This window comes from Drosophila guanche, unplaced genomic scaffold (assembly GCF_900245975.1).
Source record: "Drosophila guanche unplaced genomic scaffold, DGUA_6, whole genome shotgun sequence".
Taxonomy (NCBI): Eukaryota; Metazoa; Arthropoda; class Insecta; order Diptera; family Drosophilidae; genus Drosophila; species Drosophila guanche.
The window spans coordinates 8,177,618-8,200,142 of NW_022995744.1; the positions used below are offsets into that span (position 1 = coordinate 8,177,618).

General features: G+C 48.5%; 5 protein-coding genes across 7 annotated transcripts; 2 read left to right on the top strand and 3 right to left on the bottom strand.

The window, feature by feature from the left end:
• The first annotated feature begins 6,155 nt into the window (after positions 1 to 6,155).
• Positions 6,156 to 12,811, top strand: LOC117580158 (serine/arginine repetitive matrix protein 2). 2 transcript variants are annotated; one of them, XM_034266476.1, is made up of 4 exons: positions 6,156 to 6,274; positions 6,326 to 7,244; positions 7,308 to 11,222; positions 11,282 to 12,811. In XM_034266476.1, exons 2-4 carry the CDS (start codon positions 6,433 to 6,435, stop codon positions 12,318 to 12,320), a joined length of 5,766 nt encoding a protein of 1,921 aa, XP_034122367.1. In that variant the 5' UTR covers positions 6,156 to 6,274; positions 6,326 to 6,432; the 3' UTR covers positions 12,321 to 12,811. The 2 variants fall into 2 exon arrangements, with proteins under 2 accessions (XP_034122367.1, XP_034122368.1); XM_034266477.1 differs by having other exon boundaries at positions 6,156 to 6,270.
• On the bottom strand, positions 12,432 to 14,688 carry LOC117580160 (cytochrome P450 307a1). The gene has a single exon (XM_034266480.1). It carries the CDS (start codon positions 14,651 to 14,653, stop codon positions 13,055 to 13,057), a length of 1,599 nt encoding a protein of 532 aa, XP_034122371.1. The 5' UTR covers positions 14,654 to 14,688; the 3' UTR covers positions 12,432 to 13,054.
• Positions 14,689 to 15,040: 352 nt separating this feature from the next.
• LOC117579492 (membrane-bound alkaline phosphatase) lies at positions 15,041 to 18,051 on the bottom strand. Of its 2 annotated transcripts, none has more exons than XM_034265392.1 (3): positions 17,898 to 18,051; positions 15,490 to 16,640; positions 15,041 to 15,421 (listed from the first exon to the last, which is right to left on the bottom strand). In XM_034265392.1, exons 1-3 carry the CDS (start codon positions 18,013 to 18,015, stop codon positions 15,077 to 15,079), a joined length of 1,614 nt encoding a protein of 537 aa, XP_034121283.1. In that variant the 5' UTR covers positions 18,016 to 18,051; the 3' UTR covers positions 15,041 to 15,076. The 2 variants fall into 2 exon arrangements, with proteins under 2 accessions (XP_034121283.1, XP_034121282.1); XM_034265391.1 differs by having other exon boundaries at positions 17,892 to 18,051.
• Positions 18,052 to 18,325: 274 nt separating this feature from the next.
• On the top strand, positions 18,326 to 20,152 carry LOC117579493 (membrane-bound alkaline phosphatase). Its single transcript, XM_034265393.1, has one exon. It carries the CDS (start codon positions 18,365 to 18,367, stop codon positions 19,943 to 19,945), a length of 1,581 nt encoding a protein of 526 aa, XP_034121284.1. The 5' UTR covers positions 18,326 to 18,364; the 3' UTR covers positions 19,946 to 20,152.
• A 1,290-nt stretch (positions 20,153 to 21,442) lies between these two features.
• Positions 21,443 to 22,525, bottom strand: LOC117579429 (collagen alpha-1(X) chain). Its single transcript, XM_034265311.1, has 2 exons — positions 22,451 to 22,525; positions 21,443 to 22,391 (listed from the first exon to the last, which is right to left on the bottom strand). The coding sequence occupies exons 1-2, from the start codon at positions 22,485 to 22,487 to the stop codon at positions 21,520 to 21,522; spliced, it is 909 nt and encodes a 302-aa protein (XP_034121202.1). The 5' UTR covers positions 22,488 to 22,525; the 3' UTR covers positions 21,443 to 21,519.

The following is a 22,525-nucleotide window of genomic DNA, read 5'->3' on the forward strand; positions in this document are numbered from 1 at the left end:
ACTACAACTTCTTGTTTTTGTTGCTTACGAAAAGATGAAAAAAAACAACCATTAATTTTTGTTTTTTTTTTTTGTATTTTTCCATTGTTGTAATAATTGTAGCTGGGGTCCAAAAGCAATGCACTTGTCCCCCTGCCCACATACACAGGCAATTATTGGAATATACACACTAGTAGTCGTATTATAAGAGATACTATTTATATAGTATATGCATTTAGTATATGCCATATGGACAGCATTCATCTTGATTGCCGGCCGCCTGCTGTGTGCTTAGATTATTCATAATTTCTGGCGGCATGGCTGCCACTTAGGGGGCACACAAATCAAAACAAATCTAAGGTTACGAGTCGCGGTCTCCAAAATTTACTTGGAATCAAATGTTTATGATAATGCCAGTCTTCCTATGCCGCCATTGCTTATACGCCCTGTGGCCAATTAGTTTTGTTTTTTTTTCCATGCTTTTGTTTTGATTTGCGTCTTTCTTTCGCTGTGTGTTGTCCGTGATTTTTTTTTTTGCTGGTTTTATATCATGCTAGATGCTCGTTTATTATCTATTTTGTTGGTGACCCAAGCTCTAGGAGCTTATGTAAGCTGGAGATCGGACTCTTTTCTCTGTTAATTGCATAATTTTACTGGGTTTATGATTAAAATGTCACAAGCCAACGAACCGCCGAACTAACGGAGGAGTTGGTCAAACTCTCCAAGTGATTAGTCAATAGAGTGAGTTTTTCTTTGTCTGCGTTTATGCAACGCCCCTGTCGAGAGACAGACAGGGAATGGGTTGGGATGCTCACTGTGTGGGTCGGTCTGTGGTCTGTCTGTGTCTTTGGGGATCATCCTCCCTAGCTAGCTAATCGCATGGCTTTCATTTACATTTTCATTTTACTTTTGCTTAGCTTTTACCGTAATTATTAATTAGAGTTACATTATTCGATTGTGTTTTGTCTCATTGCATCACCACAGACTTTACCCCATTGAAAAACAACGCAAATTGGTGCCTGGGGAACTGTTGAATCTAAATTTCATGGCTCCACAGCTGGGGCAATGTCGTGTCGAGTGACATTTTGTTCTGTTTTAACAACTGGAATTCCCCTCCAAAGATCTCTATGCAAATCAGATTCGCCTCCGAACCCAAATGACCTGCCCTACCGCATGTATTTTTCTAGAAACAAAACAACATTCGAAATATTTCCAATTCCAATGACTTTGACGATAAGAGGTGGGGGCCAGATCTAATACGAATTTATTCCGGGAATTAGTGTGCCCCTTGGCCCACGCCTCTGTCCTTCTGCTTATCAAGAAGGTCTCTATTTCCATATAAAATCTTTATTCAATTACTGGAAATATTTTTGTAATCGTTAAAAGTCGTAAAAGTAATGTCACATTTATAGAATCGTTTCAATTAGCAAGTGTGTGGCAGATGCTAATTGTAGAGAGCTTTAGCTATAGATATTTTTATAGATTGTCTCCAGCCATTCGTACCATTCCGGGAAGGGTTCTCCTCGGGCTGTACGATTTGCGGGGGTTTTTCTGTGTGTTTGATTTTTGTTTTTGCACACCGACCGTAAACATTTCTATCCAAGCTTAGAGCTGAAAGATGCGCTAGGCTTGACTCGCAAATTGGCACCCGGCTTTGGCTACAGATACAACATCTACGACTCGAGCACCGGCTGAAACCGCTGTGGAGATACGGGGGAGAGTGAGGGGGCCCCTGCTGAGGTACCAAGCGGAGACGTGGCACCGGTCTTAGGCTTGGGAATTGTGTAAAATGGAAACAGCAGCAGCAAAAACAAAAAACTCAAAACGAGCAAAAACGAAAAGCAAATTCAATGCAGCCATCGAACGGATACACACACAGACAGACAGACAGACAGATACCCAGAGATACATGCGAGTATCTCGAAGATACAATGAGACGCCGCTGCCTAATAACTGAGGTTTGTGCATGTGCAAAATAAAATCGAAACAAATCACAAAAAAATCTCATAAATAATAGCCACAAAAAAAGGTCGGAAAATGGAGACTTGAGTCGTAGTAGAAGCTGTTGATGCTCTTACAAATGGAATATTACGAGATGAGGGAGAAATTGAGAGCAGGGAGAGGGTTCTAGAAAGGGGAAAAAAGTAATTTAAAAGGTAGACAGTCGTAGACAGTCGTTCCGTAGATTCGTCCCTTCTGTTTTTGACCCATGAATATCTCCCATAAACCCTAATACCCGCTGCTTAAGGGTATATCCGACAACTACAAGACTACAAAAGTTTTCGATCGTTAGCGCGCAGCTCTGGTCGTCGTCTCGTCGCCATTTTGGCTTTTGGCTAAAATTAGCTAATAACAATAAAAAAAAAAATAGAAAAAAATAGAAAAAGCAACAAACAAAAACCCAAAAATAAAGGTAAACAAGCAAACCAAAATAAACCCAGCCAAATAAAGTTACGAACATACGGAGAAAAGAAGAGATATAAACAATTATATGGGCAGGGCGGACTTTGATGGTTAGATCAGAGATGGGTTTGCAAGTGGAGTGAAGTTTAGATGCAAAAATGATGGCAAAATGCGTAATGGCAATCACATATTAATTAATTCTATGTTTTTATCAGTTTTGCTTTTATAGTCAGGTGTTAAAACGAACTGCAGCATCTTCTACCAATTAAATGAATAATAATCATTTCTACATGTGCATATTCCTTAATGATATGAGAGCTAGTTTCTAATTAGATTCCCCCATAAATTCACTTGAGATTTCACTTCATTAATTATAAATATTTTCCTTACTTCATTAGTGGGATACAGACCAACTTCCTATTACCCGCGGCAAATACCAGTACAATTTCAATCGCATTTGGCTTGGGAGTTGTGGTCACGGGAGAGTGAACGAAGCGGCGAGTAATTACAAATGAATTTTCAACTGTTCAAAGATGACTTCCACGGGGATTTTATATTTATATTGTATACCCCCCAACAGTACACGTAGTGTACAAAGGTAAGTGCATATTTATTATCTTTATAAAACGGATTATATTTATTATATTTATATATATGCCAAAGGATCACACATCTAAGAGTTTATTAGTTTAGGTATCCCTCAGTCGTATTATTAACTCTTCCACTGCCACTTGTTTCTATATATTCTTTTCCCCTCTCTCGCGATCATACAGAAACTGCGTTCTAAGAATTTATCATCGTTTTGCCCCCGTTGTTCGTGTGTCCGGGCTATTGGAACGAACGTGCGACCGTCGATTAACACCTTAATGTTAGAAAACCCCAACTGTAACCCTCCATCTCCTCATCAAAGCATGCTCATAAAAATTAAGCCAATTTGGATAGGAACAAAAGAAGTTTTTGTCTGTACAGCAGCAGCCCGTAAATTGACGAGGAAGATCTACAGATCATTCCGTGCTGTTTTCGGATTTGTTTGCGGTTGCTCTTCACCTCTTTTTTTCTCTTTCTCCGGCCCCTCCAGCTCTCTCTCTGTTTTTGTCTCTCTAAATATTGCCAATTAGCGACGCTTCTGTTTTGAACGATCTAACCATACCTCTGTTGTTGTATGGTTGTGCTGGGGTGTACCTGTATAAGATTCGTACTATGGAAATGTTCGTGCTGGAAATAGTTTGGGTTTGGGTTATACTCTGACTGCGGTTGATTTAATTGGCAATATATAATTTAGTTGTACCATTTATAGTGCATTAAAAGATAGGAAAAATATGGTAGCAGCATTTACCGAGTTATGGGCAGCTGTTCCGCGCCATTCTGATAGCTTAAGTAACAATTAAATCTAAACAAGTGTTTATTTTCGAAATGCCTGATGTCTATCCAAGAGTTTACCTTCTAAAATACACTTCAAAATGCTCTCTAGAACCTTCAGTAAATATTATAGACCTAGGAGTATAGTGACTTTTCATCTCTTTCACTCACTCTCCCTCCATCTCTTACTCTTCACTCCCTCTCTCTTTTACTTTACATTGCAATTATCACATTTTATTTTTTTCGAATGGCGGATTTGTTAGTTTTCTAGTTCAAGCTTGGATCGCAGCGAATGTCAATGACTCGTCGTCATTTCTGTGTGGTGGTGCTGGTGGGGCTTTTTGAATTGGTACCTTGCCGCTGGCCAACAGCATTTTCCACCTTAGCATCTACGACTCCACCATTTACCATCCCACCATTTACCATTTACCGCTCTCATTTGTCACAGCCACAAACAGAGTGCCGTACCGACGCCCTCAATGTCCATTGAGCGTTGCGCTTTTAACGCTTCTCGGGCGGGTATTAATTGCCTAGACTACTCATGAAAAATATGTACAAAGTCGTATCTAAATTGTGTGTGCGTGTACGAGTTTATAGGAAAATTAACTACGTTTGTAGCCATACATTTTTGGCTAAATGTGGCATTAAAAAAATGTTAATGGGCAAGAGAGTTGTGTTGTGGCGGCCTAGAGGAAGTGCGGTACATTCTACAAATTATAGAAATATGATGAAAACCCAACATTACTTTAAAGGAATTTTAAGACTACTAAAATAATTCATAAATTAATGGATTATTGTAACCTGTTGAGAGCAAAGAATCAATCTTTTGTGTGTTGTGTTGTACTTTCAATGTGGAACTTATTGTCTCACCTTGAACACCTTTGGCTTCCGTCTCAATTTCAGGACAAAGCAAGATCCCTCAACAGTCCGTCAAGGCTTTCGCACCCAGGTGCCAAATTTGTGAGGTCTCGTGGTCGCCTCCAAAGTAAAGTCAAAGCATCAATCCCACCCCGCCCTGCTTGAAGATCAGACACAATGGGGGTTGGCTGGTTGGCAGCAAGTCAGGCAGGCAGGGCAGCGAGGCGTTTGTTCGGGGACATCCCAAACCATTCCAGTTGATTTTTCGACACGTTCCCAAACAATGGTGGACTGTGTGTTTTTTCAAGATTTTTCAAGATGCGATAACAAGTCGCATTTCGGGTGTCGTCTCTCTTTTTTTCTCCCTTGAGACTCTTGACTTGTGACAAAGCTGAGAAGAAGAAAACGCAAAAATAGTTTGGGGAGCAACAGATTACAGCGATAGTAATGAGGGAAGAGACCAGCGAGCAGACAGAGTGAGGAAGGTTATTGTGGGGCGCCGCGAATTAATTTGCACCTTTCGCCTCTGCCTCTGCCTCTGCCAGTGTCGCTGTCGCTGTCGCTGTCTGTACTCTGCCGCTGCGCAGTGGCTGCAGCAGCTGTCGTGTGGCCAGCAGCCGTCGGAGAAAGTTGCATGCAAATCAACAATGAAAGAAAAGCTCTGCCGTGGGTGGGGGGTTGGTGTTGGAGGCACGAAGATAGACACATGACGTGACGGGGCGGGCAAAAAGTGCAGCATCCAAAGACAATTTGAGGCGCTCTCTTCTTTTACTTTTATTTATTTTTTGTTTTTTAAGCCACAGGCAAACCTTTTCTCCACCCAACCGCCCAATCCCCCTCCGTCCTTGCCCGCTCAGCCGCTGGGCAATGTCATAATCTTTTGTGCGGTGCTGCGGCTTTTCCAAGCGTTTCGCTTGAGTAACATATTTATGTGTGCTTTGGGTGCAGCAGGCCCAACGGTAATTGTAATTTGTAATTTGTCATTTATTTGCACTTCGCATTTGAGTGCACCGACCCCCCGCTCGCTCGCACAGGCGGCAGCAGGAAGCGGAAATAAGTGGAGTTTGCGTTTTGCCGACTGCATTTCGGTTTGATTTGATTGCGTTTCACACAGTTTATGAATAGCGAAAATTCGTGATGCATGTAAAAGTCATAAAAGTCGTGGGTAAAATTTACAAAAGTTTGAAAAATAAATTAAATGTGTAATGTTAATAGATTTATGGAGATGTGGCAACGCTTTGAGGCTGGCTTTGTGTGCTGTAGTGCGCGGCAGCACGTTCGCTAACATGGTGCTGTTACGCGCAGAAATACACTCTGTTAACATGGTGATGTTAAGTGCAAAACAAGTGACAGTTAAAGTTAGTAAGAAATGTGTAAAATATTAAAAGATATTTGCAAAACCATCTAAACAATTTAAGAAAGAACAGTTTTAGATCATTAAAAATTCACCCACGAACCAGTCGAACTACCACACAGATACGAGCGCAATATATTTTGGTATATTTCTTAAGTGTGTCCCGTGGTATGTTTTATCAAAAATTCCGCGGTCACACTGTTATTATATCAACATCGACCTGGCTCTGCTTTTTAATTGATTGATAATGGCATAAACATAAATTTAATACATGAACCGGAACCTGCGGAGGTGGTTGGAGATCTGCAATAGATGACGTCGGTCCGTAATCCGCAGTCGCATTGATTGTACCTTAACCATATCGCCTTACAGCGTGGACCAACCCAGCGACAACAACGCGGCGCCGCCGCCATTGAAAGAAAAAGCGTGTGTGTTCTAAACAAAAACGTTTCGAGGCCACCGACAAATTGGATGAAAGTATGTCACTAACGACGGCAACTGCAGCAGCAGCAGTGGCCAGAGGTGACTCAGGAGCACATGGATGTCTTCTTAGCAGGGACCTGCAGCCGCCGCCGCAGCAGCTTCACATAAGGGCAATCGATGAATTGCAAGATGGTGACACCAGCAGCCTGGAGCCGGGCGAGGTGGTAACACCGCCCCACCTCAACCACGACGACGCTGCTATGAGTCCCGCTCAGAAGAAAGTTCCAGCCAAGGACGCGAAGAGCAAAACATTGCGCAAGCTGGCACAAATCGATACGGACGGTGGCAAGGTGCGTGCTCTACTGGAGCAGCGGGATGTTGGCAGCCGGCGCAAGGAGAGGACGAGCAGCACGCCGCGGGCACTGGAAAATGGAACGACTCGTGCGCCCTCCGAGGACCCAGATGACAGTGAAGGTTTGTACTCGGACACGGACTCCTCGGGCGAGGAGCAGCGCAATGTGGAGGATGTGCAGCAGGCGAGGAAGGAGAAGCAAGCGGAGGCAGCGGCCGCAGCCATGCCCCAGGCTGCCCCACCTGTCGGCCCACCCTTTATCGGCCACAATCCGTTGCGGTTTCACATGCGACCGCCGTTCTGTGAGTTTCCACGCATGGGATTCCTGCCGCGAATGCCGCGAGGCGGACTACGCATGCGTCCTCCCTTCTTCAATCGGCCACCCAGCCGCATGGGAGCGCCCAATATGAGTGGCGCACCGCCGTCAGGTTCCTACGGCCCGGCATTGCCGCCCTCTGCGCAAGGACCCTCCGGGAGCAGCACGGTATCCGGCAAGCAATTGAAGTCCGACTTGGAGTATGTATTTAAATTATTAGTGGGGGAATATTTAGGTTTATAATCTGTTTGGATTTATCGCAGCTGGACGACAACGGAGCCGCCCATTCAGTTCAACTTTAATCTGGTGTCAGACTGCACCATTGCCCAGCACAAGGCCTGCCAGGAGAAGGCGGAGACAACTGCCAAGAAGCCACAGCATACACTCAAGTCCAAAGAACCTGCCAGCGATGCACTGAGCAAGGGCAAGCACCAGGAAAAGGCAGCCAATGAGAAGAATGGCGAACAATCCAAGGAGAAGAATGGGGAATCGACCAAGGAGCGAAATAGGAAAAGTTCAAGGGATAAGCAGAGGGAAAAGTCCAAGGAGAAGCATGGGGATAGATCCAAGGAGAAGTCGAGAGATAAATCGAAGGAGAAGTCTAGAGACAAATCCAAGGAGAAGTTGAGAGATAAATCGAAGGAGAAATCTAGGGATAAAGTTAAGGAAAAGTCTAGAGATGTCTCTATGGAGGGGCGCAGAGAACGATCCAAGGAAAGGCACAAAGAAAGAACCAAGGAAAGGACCAGAGAAAGATCCAAGGATAAGCTCAGAGAAAGATCAAAGGAAAAGCCCAGAGATATGCCCAAGGAACTGACCAGAGGAATATCCAACGACAGGCATAGGGAGATATCCAAGGACAGGCATCGAGCAAAATCGAAGGAGACAAAGCCGAACGAAATGCCACTGGCAAAATCAAAAGATGACAAGAATGATGTGAGGCGACCGAAAGAGAGCTCCAGAGATGTGCACACAAATCATGCAGAGAGATCGAGAGATATCTCAAAGGACAATCATAGGGACAGAGATCCCAAAGAGCCACGCTCGAGGGATGGCAAGCGCGAACAATCAGCTGAAAGGCAACGAGAAGCATTCAAGGACAACAGGCCAAGGCCACGTTCAAGGGAAAAATCCACTGCAAAGTGTTCCAAAGAGAGCTCAAAGGATGACAAGTCCAGGGAGCGTGCGGGGGAGAAGCTAAGTGGATCCGAGAAGGAGAAGCCGAGCGTATCCTCGAAGGAGAAGCCAAGTGTATCCTCAAAGGAGAAGGAGAAGCCTCCCAGGGACAAGAAGCATGAGCGCACGAAAACACGCAGCCGCAGCAGAAATCATTCGCCTGAGAGTGAGGATAGAACGCCACCATTGACGCCTCCACGCGATTTCCTGCTGCCTCCAGCCGCTGCTACCAGTGACGTGGATGCCAGTGACTTGGATGAGAAGCCAAGAGGCTTGGATATATTCGCTGAATCCCCGCCAAGACTGCACACTGCCACACAGCTAGCCACCGTTCCACAGCGAAGTACGACCCCGCCTCTGATTGTAGCACCAGTGACAGCCAGCAACAAGGCAGCTCCGCTGCTGAAGGCCAGCGAGATACACAGTCGCATTGGCGCGCTGCTCGAGGATAATGATCTGCACTTGGAGGCGCTGCTGGCCACCAAGGAGCAGCTGCTGCGCCGCACCAACGAGCACAAGGAGCGAAAAGAGGCGCCCAAAATGGAGATTAAAGCTGAGATGCAGCAGCAGCAGGCGCCGCTCAACAGCGACTGGGAGTCCGCAGATCTTAATCAGGTGGTGCCGCGTCGCATTAATCCCTTCCGGAAGCAGGAATCAGTATTAAAAGAGCGAAAATCAACGTCTCAAGCGGCCAGTTCTCTCGGAAATGGAGGCAACGCCTGGCCGTACCGTAGTCAGTCGCGGGAAAGGCAACGCAGCGAAGAGTACAAAGAAGTTAGCATAAAGATTGAGAGAAACATCTCCCCCACACCGCTGCCTATGCCCATGATCGATGTGAGTCGCATCAAGTTGGAGCGCAATGTGACGCCGCCTCTGGACACGGAGCGGGAGGTGCTGGTGCGGAATGGCGCTGTGGCAGCCAATGCACCGCCACCGACAGCCACAGTCGCGGCGGAGCAGCAGGAGAGTCCCGACACGGACGATTACATCGACAACTGGGAGAACGATGACTCCTTGAGCAGCATGCCCAAAACGGCAGCAGCTGCCACGGCGCCACCATCGGCTGCTGTGCGCCCGCTGACCTCCTCCATCGATGAGGCAACAATTAGCGGCGATTCGAATGAGGATGACACGAATGATCTGTGGAATGCCAAGAGCACGCCGCCGCCAAAGGCAAAGCAGAGGCAGTCAGCCATTCCATTGGACGGTGGCGCCAATCAGGAGCATCTGGTGAACATTTATGACAAGTTTATGAATAGTATTAATATGTCCAGCGAGGAGGGGCAGACGGCAGCCTCCAAAAATAGTTCCTTAAGCAATTCCACTGCCGAGACTGAGACATCCTCTGGGTCCGAATCCGAGTCGACCAGCAGCAGCAGCTCCGACGACGACGAAGAAGAGTCGAGCACAACGGATGACGATGAAGAAGAAGGGGAGGAGGAAGAAGATGATGCTGTGCAGAAGGAGGAGGAGGTAGAACAACTTTCCGCAGAGACAGCACTTATCGAGGAGGATCCACCCGAAAAGGAGCAGCAGCAGCAGCTGCAGCTGCAACAAAAGAAGAACAATGTGAGCAAAGATCTGCGTAAACTCAAGAGCCTCGAGGACAATCTGGCGCGGATACAAATGATGCGCGAGAACTACGATTCGGGTGATGAGATCTCTGAGGAGCTGCTCAAGATGGAGTCGCTGTTCCTCATGCAGCGAAATGCCATCATGGACAAGTATCGCAAGCAGGAACTGAAATCCCAGCAGGAGGTGCAGCAGAAGCAGGAGCCGCGCTCGCCCACGCCCGTGAACAGCATCTTCGATGACAATCGGGAGGCCATCAAGCTGACACTTTCGCCCCTGAAGCTCACCCGTAAGCCCGCAATCTTTGACAACGATGAGACGGAGCATCCGCAGCAGCAGCAGCAGCAGCAGCATGCCGTCAAGGTGAAACTGGAGGAGGGACTGCGCCCACAAATCGGCACAAATGTGCGGCGACCCAAGGAGATTGCCATTGTCAAGCCCACAATTGTGGAGACGCGCAACAGGCCGAGGATTCCACGCAGCACGACGGGCAGAGAGCGAACTCGCTCGAGATCGCACTCCCGGAACCGAGAGCGTTTCTTTCGGCGCAGCAGTGTGCGACCCAACAGAGTGAAGGACTCCTCCCGCTCGCCCAGTCCCCGTCCACGCTGGCGTCCCCCTTCGCCACGACGCGGCATTCGCTTGGCGAAAAAGCCGACCATCAAACGGAGTCACAGCAAGAGCGTGAGTCGCAGTCGGACGCGTAGCAGGAGTCCAAAGCGCAGCAGAAAGCGATTCCAGAAGCTGGGTGCCAGCCGACGACGTGTCTCCGTGTCGCCAGGTCCCGTGAAGCCGCTCAGACCACGCTCTCCCAAAGTGCATCGGCGGCGCTCGTACAGCCGCGAGCGGGAGCGTTCGCCGCTGCCGTTTAGGCCACCATCGCCGCCCATGCGTCGCAGCTGGTCCTCCTCCCATTCGCATTCCCGCTCACCCACCAGGCGAAGATCACACTCCAGGACGCGTTCCAACAGCATATCACGCTCCCGCTCGCCCTTCGACGGACGGCGGGAGGAGCGCGAGTTTGCGGACTACTTTGGGGAGGATCAGAGCCTGGAGGCGGCTGCCTACTACTACAACATGTCGCTGCTGCATGGCGAGACAACGGGCGAGGACTACGACACCTATGCGGCCTACATAGACTCCGCGTATCGCATGGAGCAGGCGTACGCGCAGCTCAGCGAAGCCATGGACATTCCCGCAGGTGTCTATGGGGAGTATGGTGCTCTCATGGAGACATCGCCGGTGCTGCGTGAACTGCCCAAAGCGCATACACCGGATGCTGAGCTGCTGGACACGAAGCCGATCAAGCTGGAGCCTGAGGAGATCAAAGATGTAGCTTCTGTTGTGCCTGCGGCGATGTCTGTGGCTGTGCGTAAGGGAAATGTGCTGGAAATTGTGCCCACAAACAACGAAAGCGAGGCAGAAGACAGGTAAGCGAGAGAGACTCAAAATAAACCCTTTGAATTGCTTCTCTAATCTGTATCCACAGGAAACCCAAGAAGCGCGTCAGCTTTGTGGACAGCGTCAAGCCGAATTATGAGAGCGATGGCGAGGATCGAGTGATTGTCAGCCGCGTCGTGGAGCGTGCCATGCAGCAGTATCAGCAGCGACGCGCTGAGGCAGCCGCTAGGCTGCAGCGTCTGCGGGATGAGCTGCTCGCCGCACCACCGCCACCGCCGCCCGTGACGCCTATGCCCCCGGACCAAGAGAAGGCGGTGCTCGTGCAAAAGAAGTCAAAGATGCGCTACTTCCACCTGGATCCGCTCAAGCGTGAGATTGTGATGTCCCACTCACGCGTGATGCGTGCGCCCGTGCCGCGCTTCGATCGCAAGCACTTTGAGATGCTCGTGAAGACGGGCCGCCTGCCGCCACTGCCGCATGGATTCCTGCGCCACCGTCCGCCTCTATTGCCACCGAATGCAGATGCCGCCACCAAGGCGGCCATGCTTAAGGAGTACTTCAGCAAACATCCGCCGCCAACACCACGAATGCAGCTGAGAATGCCCATGCGTCTGCCCATGGGAATTTCCCTGCCTGGGCCCATGCGAATGCCCATGGGAATGCCGATGCGTACGCCGCTGATGATGCACGAGGGCGGCATGCCCATGCCCATGCACAATGGAGTGCCCTACTTCCTGAGTGGACCGCCGCCATCCTCCCCGCCTGTGTCCATGCCCATACCCGTGCTGGGTGCGCATCCCTACCACACTTATCCGCAGCCTGCGCCGATGATGCCTGCGCCAAGTCCCGGCCTGCTGCCAATTCCTGTGCTGCCAGTGCCTGATGTCATTGCCTCTGCCACACCATCGCCTGTGCCGTTCTTTACGCCACCGCCACTGCCCACGTTTACGGTGCAGCCGGTGCCCACCATACGGGAGATTATGCCAGTGGATATACTGCAAAAGATAGGACCGCTGCCCAAGACACTCGATCTGGATGGTGGCTCCACGCCGCGAGCGGACGAAGTGAAGCTCGAGATCAAAGAGGAGCCACTGGGGGAGGAGCAGCTGCTGGTGGAGAGTCAATAGCAGACAGACTAAGCTCCCTGATCGATCTTCAATCTTCTTTTAATTAGCAAATAATTTTAGTTCATTTTTCTCGCCCCAAAAACCTGCTGCTGGTTTTCTTTTTCTCTCGCCCCCCCTTTATCGTGATTTGTTTTATCAAATTGTTTTTTTACGGACTAATCATGTGAACAAAACGCATTTATATATAGGAATTCTTAACAGATTTATTATTAATGGCTAGGATTTAAGCGCCTGATTCGACATTTGACATTTGTCCAAGGATTTCTAAAAGAAACACACAAAACAAAAATATGTAAATACATACACATAAATGATATAAAACATTTAATTGATGGAAGGACATTGAGAATGAATTAGAGTCTGAGTAAAATGTGAGTGCCACAGTGCCAGAAGGCAGTTTCCAGGAGGGAATCTCTCTCGCATTCAGTCTAAGAAATTTGTGGCAATATTTAACATATTTTCGATACAAGATAAAATGTATCTCAACTGCAGCAAAGTCTAATTATTCTTTATTTATAATTATTTTTAATTTTAAATATTAGTTTTATGCTTAGGATTTCATGCCCGAGGGATTCCGCATGGTCTCCGCACTGTGGCTCCTCTGTCTAGATTTGTAAGCCATCGATTAGCTCGTAAGTTTTTGCGTCCTTTAAGGATGTGCCGCTGCTCCCAAGTTTTTGCAAGTTATAGCCAAATATAAAAAACAACTTCATACTGCCTAGAACCCAACGCATCTATGTCCTACGTGTCAGCAGCAAGGGAAAGCATTTGGCGGGCAGCGCCAGACTGGCAGGCGTGATGCTAATTGTGGTTGGATCCTCGCTGGATACATTGTAGCTCTGCAGTAGATTGGCCAACAGCAGGAAGCCAAATCCTCGCACCAAATTCTGGCCAATGCATGTCCGTTTGCCAATGCTAAAGGGCAGAAAGTGTGGAATATTCTTCCTCAGTTGCAACTCCTTGCGATCACTTTCGATGCCCGAATCGGAGCCCCTCGAGTCTCGACTGTCTTTGTTGGATTCCTCGAGGAACCTTTGCGGCTCAAATTGATGTGGATCTATCCAGTTCTCTGGGCTCTTGTTGAGCACATAATTGTTGATGAAAACAATCGTGCCAGCGGTGACGCCATGGCCAGAGATCACAGTATCCTCGGTGGCCACATGCGGCACAATCGGCGAGGAGGAGTACCGCAGCACCTCAAAGATCGTGGCCATGGTGTAGGGCATCCGGTTCATATCCAGCAGATTGATGCGACGCTGCCCCTTGTCGGTTATGGCATCCACTTCGGCCTGTATCCGGCTGCCCACCTGCGGATCCTTGGCTATGTAGGCCAGCGCCAGCATCACCAGATTCCCCACAGCCGAGTGGCCGCCAATGAAGTCCTCCAGCATAAAGATGATTGTGTTGCGTGAGACATCCTTGTCCTCCACCAAACTCTTCAGCAGTGCGTCCGTGAAGTCACTGTCTGGCTCATCCACATCAATGTCCAGCTCCCGATGACTGATGATGCGATCCATAATGAATTTCCTAATGGTGGAGGACCAGTTGACAATCTTGTTCAAGTGTCGCTGATAGAAGGGCCGCAGCCAGGGCAGAAAGTCCAACGGATGTCCCTGATTGATCTCCCAGAAGATCTCATCAAAGTGCAGCACAATCTTGTGGAACTCTTCGTCATCGTAGTCGAAACGCTGGGAGCACATGTACTGACTGAACATATTGGCACAGGCACGCAGCAGGAATGTCTTCACATCGAAAGGCTGTCCGGGCAGCATCTTGGCGTCTATTTCCCGGATAAAGTGCTCCATTTCCTCGCAGCCAATCTGCGACATTTGCATGTAAAAGGAGGATGATTCCCGCGGCGAGCAGTGCCTTCTGGCCATGTTGCGTCGCTTCTGCTGCAGCTGCGACCAATCGCACAGGGCCAACGAGTTGCTCCTCTCGCCTCCAAATAGTTTGTGATAGCGCAAAAAGTCCGGTCGTCCACTGCAAACCTTTCCATTTTGATTTAAAACCTCGCGAATGAGTTCCAAATTGTTGACCACCAGGCAGCGTGTGTGTCCGAAGGTCAGCGTGTAAATATCGCCATAAATCTTGGCCAACTCGGTGAAACCCGCAAAGGGATTGTCCCTGTACTTATCCAGCACATTGAGGTTGCCAATGATGGGCCAGGGTTTGGGTCCGGGCGCTTGTTTGAATATTTGTACACTTAACTCAGATGATTTTCCACTACTTATGGGTACACGCACGCGTCTCAGCGATTTGTAGAGAATTCGTATGTAAGAAGTAATTATTATGGCCACTAAAATGCCAAAAATGGTGTAGAGAATAAACATTTTTCGCGTGAGTGTTTGTCCTGCCACTTCGGGGTTTAAACAGCGACTGCTGTTGGTTTGGCGAATCCAAACAACAGGTAGAATCCTGGCATACCTGTACCCTGCTACCTGTAAGGGTTTTGCTTGTTTTTCCTTTTGAAAGTCATTAGAACATGAATGATCTTGAACGAGCGACTGATAAGAGAGGGATAAAACAGTAGGAAAATTGTTGCATGTGGCAGACAAGGGACACAAATTAGCTAAAGAAGCTTCTGAAACGCAGACACAGTACGCCCACATTTAACGTGGAACATTATGAATATTTTTGGCTACTTTTCCACTCATTATTTATTCATTTTCCTTACTCCTATGTGGAACGTGCCTTAAACTAAGTTACAACTTTATTTTGCTTTGCATATCAGACTCTTTTCTTTTATTTAAAAATCACTCATTGAGTTTATCCTTCGAAAAGGGACCCATATTGGCGGCAAATGCCATCATCGCGGGAATGCTGCTCTGCTCGTAGTTGCCCGTGAACAAATGCTCGTAGGGGCCCGAGGCAAACACGGCCACATCCTCGGCGCCATGGGTCTCGCTGCTCAATGGCACGGTGGCCTGGAAACGGAAGTCCGCTGACGTTGTGTCCACATGGGAGAGATCCACGCGGCCAGTGCTGGCGCTGTAGGTGTTTGCTGTGCTGCCAGGGCCATTGGCATACGAGAGAATGGTAAAGGGCAGCTCATCCTCAGCTAGATTGGGTGCCAAAGAGAAGATGTTCTGGCGGCGGTACTAAAGGAGAAAAGCAAAAGACTTGTTAGATATTTGAGTGCCAGATTTGAGTGCCAGGCTCAACTTACAGGATAACCATTGATGGACATGGTATGCGAGTGATCCGATGTGACCACAATCAGTGTATCCTCCTCGTTGGTTAGATCCCTGGCCAGCTTTACAGCCGCAGCAAACTGCTCCGTATCCTCCAGCGCTTTGTGTGCCAGCGTGGCATGATGCGCCATGTCGATCCGGCCGCTCTCCACGAACAAAAAGTAGCCCTCATCATTGCGTCTCAACAGTTTGATCGCAGACTCTGTCATGTCGGAGAGCGAGGGCTCGGCGTACTCCAAATGGGAGCGCTTCCGATCGCCGTGGTAGGGCAGATGTGAGGCATCAAAGAGACCCAGCAGGTAGTCGGTCTTGTTGAGATCCGTTTCCCGGAGGCCCTTCAGTGACCAAACATATTCCCCCTTGGCACCACGATTCGACTTGTCCTCCTGCCAGTCCTTGATCAGATCGCGTCCATCGTTGCGCAGTCCCTTGTTGCCCTCCTCGTCGTGCATCGTATGATCGCGGAAATAGGAACGACCACCGCCCATGATCACGCGCAGATCCCGGCCCACGCTCCACTCCACCAGCTGGCGGGCAATGTCCATGTTCAGCTCCGAGCTGCAGCCCGAATCGGTGATCAAACCATCGTGCTCCCAGTTACGCTCTGCGGTGTGAGCGTACACGCCCGCTGGGGAGGCATGCGTCACGCGGGCTGTGGTCACCAGACCCGCCCACTTGCCCGCCTCCTGCGCCCACTGGGCAATGCTCTGGGTGTGGGTGCTGGCATCAGCGCCACGCACACAATCCGCACGCTCCACCTGGGCATTGACGCCAATGGTGCCGTAGTTGGCCTTGACGCCCGACAGGTAGGCCGTGGCCGTGCTCGCCGAGTCCGGGGTGCGCTCGTTCACGGCATAAGTCTTGGAGAGTCCCAGGTAGGGGAACTTCTCAAAGTAAACCTGCTTGTTGCTATCCCCGAGGAAGGCACGTGTGGCCGCAATCGTGTGCACCGACATGCCGTCACCCAGGAACATGATCACATTCTTGGCACGGTTCTCGTTTAGCTTTTTATGGCTGGCCAGCTTATCGGCCAATATTGTCTGGGCCTTATCGTGCCAGAAACGTGTTTCCAGCTCCTCCTCAAGTGCCACAAAGTCGCGTGATGGCAGCAGTCGTGGATGTTGTACTATTTTTATAATCAACAACAAAAAACACACACAAAAATAAGTTTGAACTTTGAAAAAGGAAAATCTAATCGTTGGATAATCATCAGCATTAATTATGGCTCATAAATATTCAATCGTTTGCTCATTTCATTATTAATTGCAATAAATGGTCTAATCCGGGGAATCAAAGATGGCGAATGTTTATGGCTCCATTTGTGGTAATTGTGAGACCATTGTCGATGCAGGTTACACATTTTGAAGCATCATTCTGCCTGTCAATACTTTTCACTATTTGTCTATACCATTTACTCCCCGGATTCTCCTTCAACATTCTCGCTGTTCCCATTAATCCGTAGTTATTCCCCAGTATTTGTACTTTATTTTCCTTCTTTTTGTACTACTTTTTATACCCTTTACTTCTGGAGTCTCCTGGAAACTTCTAGCAGTTTCCCCATTAATATGAAGCTATTCTATTTGTTCCCCAGACTCTTCAACTTTACGTTCTTACGGCCTTTTACTCCTGGATGATCTTGGAACATTCTGGCAGTTTATTCCCCAGAATCATCCACTTTTTGATGATTTTTGATACCTGTTACTAAATGATTCTTCTGGAACTTTCTCAAACTCTCATCAATTCGAAGTTATGCTAGTATGAGAAGTATGATTCCCCAGAATCTTTACCTACATATCTCTTCATCCAGCCACTCGTTTTCTTGCTATTTTGAATACCCTTTGCTCCTGGATTCTCTTTGAACATTTCATGCAGCTCTCAACAGTCAGAAGCTATTCTATTTATTGCCCAGAAATCTTTAATTTTTCTTGTGTGGCCAGAATTCACTTCAATTATATTTATTGCTCAAACTCTACCGCTTTCTTTTCCTCCTGCCATAAATAATGATTCCATTGATATCTAATCACTTTAGACACAGTTTCACTTATTTTTCTTGACACACATTTAATCTTCCCATTTTCTACTTATTTATAACCATCGACGCTACGTTTTACTTTTGTAAAGAGTACTTGATGCTTCTTACGATTATCTATTAATTAACTTACTAAATCATTTATGATTGAAAGTTATTCGAAAATAGATTTTGCCCGATTAGATTCCGCACTTAATGGACGAACAAGATTTCCCCCAGCGATCCACACACAATCGCGTGGAGGTAGGGCGGGGAATATTGTATTTCAATTGGTTGTAGATAAGGTTTTGTTGGGTCTTGACGAATGGGGCTTTCGGTTAGCCGAACGGGATCGATCGTTTCACTTACCGCCACCAATCTCCTGCTCCTCGGTCAGGCCCTTGCGCACTTTGGGGGGCTGTGCCGCTGCAGAGACCAAAGCCACGAGGGCCAGCAGAGCGCACAAAGTGTGGAGCACAAAAGTTTTCTGCATCTTCAGACGGTTGCCGTTCGACTGTCGAAATTAGACGAAACGAATCGGTTATATAGCCTCCGATTTTGCACACATTGTTCCTTGTGGCCTGGGCTGTTCGGCTGTTTGTTATATGATTGTGTTTTTGTGATTTGTAGAATCTAGAGTGGCCATCGATTAATGATTATCTCGAGTGGCAAGTGGAAACGTGAGTATCACGGTCTGGCCAAAGGAAGGGGGCCATAAATCGACTGCCCTATCGACAACCTCACACGAGCTGCACATGAGCCGGATCGGGGCTATATAGCGGCCGGTTATGTGCTCAAAAAGTACAGTATTCACTTGGCTAACGCGGTGAAAGCAACGCGAAATGGCTCCGACTCTGACACTAAAGTTCTTTGTGGGCCTAGGCTTGGTCTGCCTGGCGCTGAGTGCAGCTGTGCCACAAATGGCGGCACCCATGGATGACGAGGAATCCATGCATCCACATCTGCCACGTAGCGGCACTCGTGGCAGAACGATCAGTGGTGAGGCGACTCAGGCCTACTGGCACGAGGCCAGCAAGCAGCTGCTGCGTGAGAAGCTCAGCCAAGTGCGGAACACAAATCGTGCCAAGAATATTATACTCTTCCTGGGCGATGGCATGGGACTGGCCACGTTGGCTGCTGCCCGCAGCTACATTGGCGGCGAGGAGCAGAAACTTTCGTTCGAGGAGTTCCCCTTCACGGGCCTCTCGAAGACCTACTCCGTGGACAAGATAACGCCGGACAGTGCCTGCACCTCAACCGCCTATCTGTGCGGCGTGAAGGCCAACTACGGCACCATCGGTGTGAATGCCCATGTGCTGCGTGGCGATTGCCAGGCCATGGCCAATGCCAGCAATCATGTCTTCTCCCTCGGCAAGTGGGCAATGGATAGCGGCATGGCAGCCGGCCTGGTGACCACCACACGCGTGACCCATGCCTCACCCTCGGGCGTTTATGCCCACACGGCGGATCGTGAGTGGGAGAACAATGCGCTGCTGGAGGAGGGCTGTGGCGAGCAGGCCGATGGACTGCAGGACATTGCCATGCAGCTGATCTATGGCGAGGTGGGCAGCAAGCTCAAGGTGATGCTCGGCGGCGGCAAGCGGAACTTCTACGATCCCGAGTTCTATGACAAGGGTCGCCGCACCGATGGACGCAATTTGGTGGAGGAATTCGAGGCGCTGCAGGAGGGCAACACCTTCGTGAAGACACAGAAGAAGCTGCTGAAAGTGAATGCCACAGAGACGGGTCGCCTGTTGGGTCTCTTCAGCAGCGGCCACATGCACTATCATGTGGAGCAGCTGGCCGATCCGGAGAACAACGAACCCACGCTCGAGGAGATGACGGAGAAGGCCATCGAAGTGCTGTCCACCGAGGAGCGGGGCTACTTCCTGTTTGTCGAGGGCGGCAAGATCGACATCAGTCATCACGATACCATGGCACGCATTGCCCTAGACGAAACCGCCGAACTGTCGAAGGCTGTGAGGCGGGCCCGTGAGTTGACCAACCCCGAGGACACGCTGATTGTGGTCACCTCGGATCACTCGCACGCGTTCAGCGTGGCCGGCTATCAGCCTCGTGGCAGCGACATCTTTGGAGCGGCCAAGTCGAAGGGCCAGGACAAGAAACCCTATCTGCCCCTGAGCTATGCCAATGGCAAGAGCTTCGATCTGTACTACAACACGTTAACGAATGAACGTGAGGATCCCGTTGCCCTGGCCACTGGGGATTTCGATCAGCTCTTCCCCGCCATGGTGCCCCTCGAGTCGGAGACGCACGGTGGCGAGGATGTGGGTGTGTTTGCATCCGGTCCGTGGGCGCACCTCTTCACTGGAGTGTACGAGCAGAACACCATTCCCCACATGATGGCCTTTGCCGCCTGTGTGGGCGATGGCCTGACCGCATGCCAGAATGCCAGCGACTGATTGACAGCCAGAAGGACTTTTAATTAGAGTTTCGTCCACTCGACGATTCTCACGTCCGCATTATCCAACATCAATGAATACTCAAACAAAAGATTGAGAGACGCGAAGCACCGAAATTCGATTGGGGATTATTTTGTACATTGTATGAGACGCGTAATTTCCAATCAATAAATAGCATACCTCAATATATATATATATATAAACATACTACTCGTGTATAATCCATTTAAGCGGATATACTTATCTGCTCTTTTTTTGTTGATGGTTGTCACATGACTTTGACAGAATTTTGAAGCAGTAATTTAATCGCATTGAGGGTTGTGTTTTACCTTCACGTTTGGGATACCCAACCTAAACACTTTACGTCAGGGTGTATCTAAAGATGTTTGACATTTAAAGTGTGACGATCCACATAAGTTCTGTTGATTAAGTGAATTGCATATACTTACGACAACCAAAGTGGCTTTGGTAATCTTTGATATTATGATGAAATCAATCCATTTATGTGACGTCTAAAGTTGAATAAAGAGAATACAGAACGAACAGTTGCAAGATCTATTCATTGATATAACAAAGAAGTGGCAGAAAAAGGAAAGAAGCAAGAGACCTTCCAGGAAGGCTGATAAAAAGGAAAGAGTATAATTAGTGCGTAGAGCTGTCTGTCAGGGGATCTTGTTTTTGAGTCGCAAGAGGAAAAGCTGATAAAGCCATAAAAGAAAGAGTATGACCTGTGCGTTGAGTTGTCTGTCAGGATCTGTCAGGAGTGGCAAGATCTAGAAGTTATCTAGCAGAAAGAGGAATAGCAGAAAGAGCATAATCTGAACAAGGAGTTCTATAGCAGGGGATCCTGATATCTTCGATAGAAAAAATAGCCTGTTGATCTGCACACAGAGTTGTCTGTCAGCAGATCTCTTTACTATTGACACGTTTTAAAGTCCGATGCGTCACAAGTTCTGTCTGAAACTCTTCAATAAGTGTATTGTCATAGAAGTTATGTAGGAGAAAGATCTGTAGATCTGTAGAAAGTTGAACTGATCTGTAAATGGAGTTGTCTCTTAATTGATCAGTTGATTACGTGTACAAAAACTCTGCTTTACCCCTACTAATTTCCTATCAAAAATAAATGGTCTGATCTTTACTAAGAAATGTTACTCGAAATTTCCGGGAAATGCAACTGTGACGAAAAAAAAGAGCAAAAAGCGTTCTGTGACGTCCAGCAGGTCTGCTGTCAACTGACCGTCTAGCTGGACGATTGCCATCTAAATACCCCACCAAAAAAAAAACAAGTAACAAGAGTATGTTGTGCAAAAAAAGTATTCACTATCTGCCATCTGATTAAATTGGCAGATATTTGAATGCCAATCGCTTCTGGGAAATTCACTTTGTGACTTTGTTTTCTTTTGCGAATGCTATCTAATGCCTGGTTAAAAGACAAAATCTGCTGTCCAGTTGTGAGGCTATAAAAATGGAGTTCCAAATTAATCCAATTCTTCCAGCTTCTTGTTTAGATATTATCAGTACTGTTTTTATTATTTATTTAACCTATTTGAAGAGGGCAGGGACTTCATTTTGTATCAGAGAATAACCGCGTATCGATTGTCGCTCCTTGGCTGTATGAGCGTCGCATATTTCTCCTTCAGCTCCACCAGTGCTCGCTGGAAACTCTCCATGCTGCTGCCCAGCTGGTTGGGATGTTGCTGCTGTTGAGGCGCCTCTGTGGGTCGCTCGCCCAGAAGCAGAATCCTTCGCCAGTCGCTGGCCTCGGAGTTGCCGCCGCGCAGGAAGTCCTTGCCGCGATTGCCTGTCACCGCAAACATTGTTTCGTCCAGGGTCTCGGGTGTTACGGTGGTCTGCAGCTGCTGCTCTCCGGGTGTCTGCTGTGTGGGTGGTGGCGTTATGCCCGACAAGGAGGAGCCCGACGTGGGCTGTGGCGGCTGTGGCTGTGGCGGCTGGCCCAGAGAGTCGAAGATTTCATGGGGAATATCCTTGGGTGGTTCGATACGCAGCACCTGGCCATCGGGCGAGATGTGGTAGAACTGTGCACGGCCCTTCAAGCCTGTTGTCGCACCCGAGGGAATCACTATGATGTTGCCCACTGCAGAGGTCAAAGCAGAGGCGGCATTTCCACCTCCACCGCCCACCTGAGTGGACAGGAATGGTGGCACGGGCACACCCAGTTGTGGCGGGAATCCTCTGGGCGGCAGAGCCGGACATGGGAAGCAGTATCCTGGTGGGCCTGGCGGTCCGGGCAGACCTCTTGGTCCAGGTATGATTGGCAGATTTGGAGTGAATGGAGGCGTTGGTGGATAGGGCCAATAACCGCCACCATGTCCGCCACCATAACCTGGTCCAGGCGGTCCAGGAGGTCCTGGGGGTCCACGCGCACCAGCTGGTCCAGGATCACAGGAGCACTTCACCAGCGAAGCTTGAACTCTCGAGCAAATGCCTGAAAATTATAGAAAATTCGCAGTAAAATAAAATCAGGATTCTGTCCGTAAAACTCACCCAAAAGAAGGACAGCCAAGAGGCCAGAAAATGTCATGCTGTCGTTGCGTTAGAGACTGAGCCGAAAATGCAACT

Excerpts from the sequence above, each read along its gene's own strand:
- LOC117580158 (XM_034266476.1), top strand. The coding sequence starts at position 6,433 with ATGTCACTAACGACGGCAACTGCAGCAGCAGCAGTGGCCAGAGGTGAC. Across the intron at positions 7,245-7,307 it reads CAATTGAAGTCCGACTTGGA|CTGGACGACAACGGAGCCGC; the intron begins GTATGTATTTAA and ends GATTTATCGCAG. Across the intron at positions 11,223-11,281 it reads GAAAGCGAGGCAGAAGACAG|GAAACCCAAGAAGCGCGTCA; the intron begins GTAAGCGAGAGA and ends CTGTATCCACAG.
- LOC117580160 (XM_034266480.1), bottom strand. The coding sequence starts at position 14,653 with ATGTTTATTCTCTACACCATTTTTGGCATTTTAGTGGCCATAATAATT.
- LOC117579492 (XM_034265391.1), bottom strand. The coding sequence starts at position 18,015 with ATGCAGAAAACTTTTGTGCTCCACACTTTGTGCGCTCTGCTGGCCCTC. Across the intron at positions 16,641-17,891 it reads GGAGCAGGAGATTGGTGGCG|TACAACATCCACGACTGCTG; the intron begins GTAAGTGAAACG and ends TTATAAAAATAG. Across the intron at positions 15,422-15,489 it reads TGTCCATCAATGGTTATCCT|TACCGCCGCCAGAACATCTT; the intron begins GTAAGTTGAGCC and ends TTTCTCCTTTAG.
- LOC117579493 (XM_034265393.1), top strand. The coding sequence starts at position 18,365 with ATGGCTCCGACTCTGACACTAAAGTTCTTTGTGGGCCTAGGCTTGGTC.
- LOC117579429 (XM_034265311.1), bottom strand. The coding sequence starts at position 22,487 with ATGACATTTTCTGGCCTCTTGGCTGTCCTTCTTTTGG. Across the intron at positions 22,392-22,450 it reads CTTGGCTGTCCTTCTTTTGG|GCATTTGCTCGAGAGTTCAA; the intron begins GTGAGTTTTACG and ends TATAATTTTCAG.